Source organism: Apteryx rowi, unplaced genomic scaffold (genome assembly GCF_003343035.1).
Source record: "Apteryx rowi isolate R43461 unplaced genomic scaffold, aptRow1 scaffold_369, whole genome shotgun sequence".
NCBI lineage: Eukaryota > Metazoa > Chordata > Aves > Apterygiformes > Apterygidae > Apteryx > Apteryx rowi.
The window spans coordinates 85,724-91,730 of NW_020450185.1; the positions used below are offsets into that span (position 1 = coordinate 85,724).

The 6,007-nt window shown below is 51.0% G+C and overlaps 1 protein-coding gene across 6 annotated transcripts in view; it reads right to left on the reverse strand.

The window, feature by feature from the left end:
* Window positions 1–6,007, reverse strand: part of MICU1 (mitochondrial calcium uptake 1) — a 132,760-nt gene that overhangs the window by 860 nt on the left and 125,893 nt on the right. For 5 of the 6 annotated variants that reach the window (XM_026073467.1, XM_026073463.1, XM_026073469.1 and 2 more), the window contains one exon: window positions 2,463–2,552. In XM_026073467.1, coding sequence (XP_025929252.1) covers window positions 2,463–2,552 — 90 coding nt within the window. Of the gene's footprint in view, window positions 1–2,462; window positions 2,553–4,893; window positions 4,977–6,007 lie in introns of those variants that run through there. The other variant, XR_003254803.1, reaches the window with a different exon arrangement.

Below are 6,007 nucleotides of genomic sequence, written 5' to 3' on the forward strand. Positions count from 1 at the left end.
AGGGGAAGACCTGGCTTCCTCGGGAAGCTTTGGACGAGCTTGATGCAGGAGTCACGTTGAACACGGGGCGCCGAGACTGCCCGTCTCTTCCTCACGGCATCGTTGTGGCGGAGGCTGCTGTGAGCCCTCCCCTACGTATAAATCGAATCCTTCTGGGAGGAAGCCGAGCTTTATGCCATCTCAGGTCTCGGTAACCTTACGGTTTCTGTTGTAGGCAATCTGTTCACAAGCATCTCCGGCAGCTTCCTCTAGCTTTGCAGAGGCCAGGGCGCACACACCTAAGCACGTCGCCTTGTTAAGCCGTTAAGCGCAAGTCCCTCTAACCCGAGCTGGGTGAAGAGGCTTCTCTCTCTCAACACCCCTTTCCACTACTCTTCTTTAAGTACTACATGGGCAAAGAGCCATATCACCTCTCGTCTCCCCTTCAGGCTGCCCCCAAGCAGGTTACGGCACYGACTTTCTCCTCTCCGTGGGCTAAACGCTGCCTTTTTTGCTCTCCCACCCATGGCACACATCTGCTATTGCCGATTTCAGCATCTGCAGCATCATAGAAAAAGCAACCAAACTACATGCAGGGGAACGGGAGGGGGGTAATGTCATCTCAAAACAAGCCCAAGACCCTCTCCTTCACTTCTGTGCTTTCCCCACACTAAAATTAAGTAGGCACTGAGAAATGAGGCACTTCAGTTCTTCAGAAAACAAGCCCATCAGTTCCACCAGCTTCCCAGATCAAAAGACACAGCATCTCTCTGGTCAATACTAGGAACAGTGTCAGGTATATTTAATGAACAAGTTGGTTTTTTTTTTACTTTAAGAGGGTTTTTTTCTGCATTACTTCCAAATGCAAATTTAGGCTGTGAAATTCCAGCAAAATATCAAGAGATGTGTAAAATCCCCTCCGGCTCTGCAGGTTTTTGATGCRTGCATAGTAATGCTACAAACACTGACAGAGTGAAACCAAATGAAGAGGTCTGCGACTGCTTCTCCACTTCATTCCTTCCTTTCCAGGGGCTTCTCTGACGGCCACAATCTTTCCCTCAAAAGGTTTGCTATCAAAATATTTAGCAGATTCCCCTATGAGAGAATGCAAATTGAGAATATTTGGATACCCTTCAGTTCACGCTAATCTCCAATCGGATCATCTGGTTTGAGGATCTAACCAGAAAATGGCACCGAACCATAGAGAAAAATAAAACAAAGATTCAACTTTACTTTAAAATGGTGCAAAGCAGCAGGTGGGGCTGAAACCAAGAGGGACCACCAACAGCAGAGGAATTCAGGAGATGGGCACTTTTTCCTCTTCTATTTAAATCAGCAAGCAAACAACTGTTTATTTATGCAGCACTGCTGCAGCGAAAGAAAAGAAATTGCAGAAAGATGCCATATTCCAGGGAACGTGCTGGACAGCCGGGGAGGCAGCGAGGTCGCTCGGCAGTTTTGGACAAACGCAGAATTTGGCTTCTCCCCGGCAGTGAGTATCGTTCTCTCACCTATGCCAATGCGCTTCAAAGACCGCGGCTGGCTGTGTCAGCAGCACGTGCGAAAGGCCAAACGCCGTCGGAGCAATGGCAAGAATCAGTTTTGAGGGAGGGATTTTTGGCAAGAGCCCCCTGCCAGACCTGTGGGCGCAGCTCAGTGGTGCTGCCCGCAGCCCCGCTATAYGGCCAAGCTGCTTTTTCTCTGCAGTAAGCTGTCCGCACCCTTCCAAAGTGCAACGCTTTATAAGCGATATAYAGGGATGTATAGGCACCGTATAGGTAGCTGTGCACCGTCAGGCGCCCTTCCTAGGAAGGCAGGGATMCCGAGCACAAGCACAGCCCAAAGCGCCGGCGGTGACGTGGTGCAGCACAACGCGCAAGGTCCCATGGATACGGGCAGCACGAGCATGGACAACTGAACAGCTGTTCTCCATCTCCGGAGAACAGAGCTGAAGAACAGTGGGAAGAGTCAACCAGGTGAAGAGGGGGTGAAAACAGTCCCCCAAATTTCATCTTAAATCTGGTCTGCCTCCTGTGACTGATTTCACCTTTTTAACAGTATTTCTCTGCTTCAGCTGATGCAAAAAGAGGAACGATAGTATCTTAAACTCCTGGAGGTGACACAAGGTTGCCTGAGAGGTCGCCCAGAGAGGTTGTGGAGCCTCCATCCTTGGAGATATTCAATAGTCATCTGGACAAGGTCCTGGGCAACCTGCTCCAGGTGACCCTGCTTGAGCAGGGGGATTGGACTGGATGATCTCCAGAGGTCCCTTCCAACCTCAGCCGTTGTCTGATTCTGTGACTACAGCCCCGCACACGCTTTCCCGAGAAGGAAACATTTCTGACACAACCAAATCCCAATCAGTGCCCCAGACAACTTTTGTGGCCGTCGCCTTTTCTCTGTATTTTGTCACCTGGATAAACTCTCGCCCGTGCGGGAGGCAGACGCAGCCGAGAGCAGTTCCCACGGCTCAGGTCACTCACCGTCGCAGTCGAAGAGGGCGAACACCACGTCGCACACGTGGTCGGAGAGCTCCACCTTCGCCACCGTGCGGGCCACCTGCTGCATCGTCACTGCGAGGGAAGCAAGGACGCAACGTTAGCACAACGCCGCAACCCGCCGGGCACAGGAACGCTGCTCCTCCGCGCGAAACTGCTTTCACAAGAACGGCCGCAGAGCAAAGAGGCTTGAAATAAGGTTTCTCCCTGGCCTGTTCAACACGTGCCTCTGAACCGGGCCCCCCAAAGCTGCTGCTTTTTAATGCAACGAGGAACAGCGGGGGGAAAGGGCTGCCAGTGAGCACTGGAGTGTGTTAGCTTTGTGTTCAAGCAAAACAGTAAAGACACTTAGAAGGGAAATTTTTTCCCCCCTTTGGTTGCAAAATCAGAAGTCAGGTCAGGACTACCATAAGCACCAGGTGGGAAATCTCTAACTTCTCCTGATGGGCTCGATGGAGAAGGCAGCTCCTTTCAACTGTGTCGCAAAGATGATACCCTATAAGACAACTATTTCAATAGGTTTGGGGCGAAAAAGAGAAAGTTTTCCCATTAAGCAACCCAGGGCCAATACAGACTCAGCGCTGCCCAGGGCCATCTAATATTTGCAGAAACAGCTCTTCCAGGGTCTTCCTTCAACCGGCTCTGCRGCAGTTAGACATGGTTAACCCGGCAATAAAAAAAATAGTTGCACCAAATGATTTTGGATCCCCCCCAGGCTCCTGGCTGAGTTTATCGGCAAAGCAAGTGGCTTTATTTGCACTCCCAGCGGAGAGCGATCCCCGGAGCTATCAGCCTGGCAGGGGCACGCGGTCGCTTTTGCTGCACGAAGACAGAAAGCCCTCGAGAGGCTGGTTTAGCTGTTTCCCACGTATTATTCTGCACCTGGCTGCCCTCGAGTCTCCCTTTGGCGGCTGCTCACTGGAGAAGAGAGGCCAGGGAGGAACAGCTCAGTTGTCTTTTTTTTGTCAGGACTGAAGCATTCGGCTCGCTTCCCTGCTCCAGCCAAGGCGCAGTTTTAAAGAGCTGCCGTCGGCCGGGCGAGGAGTCAGGCAGCCGGACGCCAAGCTGCTAGAAGCGAACCCTGTAAAACGGAAGGGTTTTGCATCAGCGCATCCTAATTTGCGCCCTACTCGGCCAAAACCTCAAACAATCCGGGGCCTTGCTCGACAACAGTGTTGTCGAGGTTTTTGCAGGCTTCCCTGTCCTGGGAAGGAGCCTTGCCGCCGCCTCCGCTGGCCCGCAGAGGCCTGGCGACCTGCAGCGCTTGGCACCGTCCGCGGGAACACGCCGCTGGTTGCACGGTTATTAGCGGAAGGAATTTCCCGGCCAATTCCATAGCGACACCACAGCAGCCCYGGTGATCCCGCCCAGCGCCGGAGCYGCCCTCGGAGCCGAAATCGGAGCAGGAAATTCTGTTGATAGCAGAACTCTCAATTTTATTACAGAATAAGGGAACTTTATATTAAACTTGAGGGCGGTGATGGCACGTAGAGCAAGGGAAGGAACTCATGGGAAGAAAAGTAACAGGATTTTTCTTTTTTTTTTTTTGCAAGCGCCTTTTTACAGAAATCTAGCAACCCTCACTAATGAAAAAGCATTTTTGCAATTCTAATTTGTTAGCTTTTCAGAGATGTAAAGCGATAGTTTCCAAAGGGCTGAAAGAATGGAGAGTTGGCACTGAAAAAGTGCAAAACCAATGAGATGAATGCAACCAAAATGCATTTAATCTCAGAGCTCCACTTCAGTGAGCAATAGAGAGAAGCGGCATGAAATAGAAATCAAACAGCGACAACAAAAAACGCCTCTGCTTTCCTCCGCGGCTTGTTTCTTGCACTGCTCCCCCTGTAGAGTTATTGGCCTTTCAGAAACTGTAAAGAGTTTTGTGTCAGAATTAGTTACAGGAAGGGAAAAAAAATAAACACCCAATCTATAACATAGCCAGATTAATTAGAACTTGCTTAAAGAAGAATCAAAGTGTTTTGGCTGGATTTTTTTTTTTTTTTTTTGGTAAAGCGTTCAGACGCATGGTCCCTCCAGTCCCTTTCCTCCTCGCCTGCGGCTGGAGCCTGCCTCTCCCCGACGCCCGGCAGCCCGYGGCGAAGGGGCACCCGCTAGTGCCGGCAGATGGAAGCCGCCCGCCGCAGCTCCGCGGAGAGCACCGTCAAGCTCCCGCGCAGCGGCGCAAAGCTCACGGACGTCTTCCCTGGCGCTCGTCAGTGGAAATCACCGCTTTATCCCGGATAAAATCCTCTCCCGTCTTTTGCTATATAATTCATGAAAAAGCTGAACTTAAAGAGAAGGTGGAGGGGGGGGAAAAAAAAGAAAAAAGAGGCAGGCATGCCCCGCTTCACTGCGATTATTCTGAGCCACAACCCTTTCCTGTACGAGAGATGTGGTTCTCCTCTGCAGTTATTACCCCATATTTCACTTCCATCAGCGTGACACGCGATACAGCYGCTGCTTCCATAAGCGCTCTGCTGGCTCAGAGGTCGGGGTCCGCTTGGTGGGGGGAAAAGGAATGAATCATTTTTAAGGCACTGTTAAAGAAAACCTGAATTTTTTAAAGTTTTCTTTAAAAAAAAAATCCACCTCTTTAAGCCCAAAGCTTGCCAAACTGAACAGCCGGGCGACTTTGTGCRTCTCCTAACCCCACCTCTGCCCAGCCAGGTTACAGAATATACTGCCCCGYGCACAAGGAAAGGTTTTTAAGAGGATCTGGATAACTAGGGAAACAGAGAGAGGCATTTGTGTTTTAAGTACAGAAAAAGTCACCCCACCCATGCATCCCTTTCCCTCCAGCTCTCCGAAATTCCCTGCTCCAGAATAACCCCCTTAGGCACAAATGAGCCCGGARGAGCCAAAGCAGTCGCCTGAATGAATCCCAGCACGAGCGAACGGGCACATCAGACGACTGTGCTCTTCAGCCCTAGCAAAAGTACGTTAACAGCCTATGATTTAATTAGCTCTTGCTTGCATCAAGTGTTCACAAGTTGTAATTAAATTACAATGCTGGCTTCAGCTTTCCCCTTGATTTTAGAAGAAAAAAGGAAAAAAAAAAGAAATGGTGGCAATTCAAGTCATGCATCCTGCAATTCCCACCTGGCCTGCATCCAAGCGGACCACCACACGGATGACCAACTCTCGAGACACGCATCGCAGATGCCTCCGCCAAAAGCAAGCAGAAGCCCGTCCTGGCCCGAGCTAGGCTGGTTACGCAGCAGGCAAACCCCAATCCCCTTCCCCTTGGCTCTTGTGCCCGTCACTCGGGGTGCTCCACGCCGGGATGGATGGCCAGGAACATGGACAGGCCTTCAGAAAGTCCCTTCGTCTCAAAATGGTTGCTTTTAGCTGACCTCCCCTTGGAACGGCCCCTGCAGAAAAGCACAAGCTACTCCTCAAAATCGGGAGAAGCAGCAAAGCAACCTGCTGGTCTCCTCTGCTTGACCGCTGGGGCAACCCGAAAAAGGCACCGGAAAAGGCATCAGAAGAGGCTCTGACAAAAAAGCTGCATGGGGGTGGGGGAGAAAAAA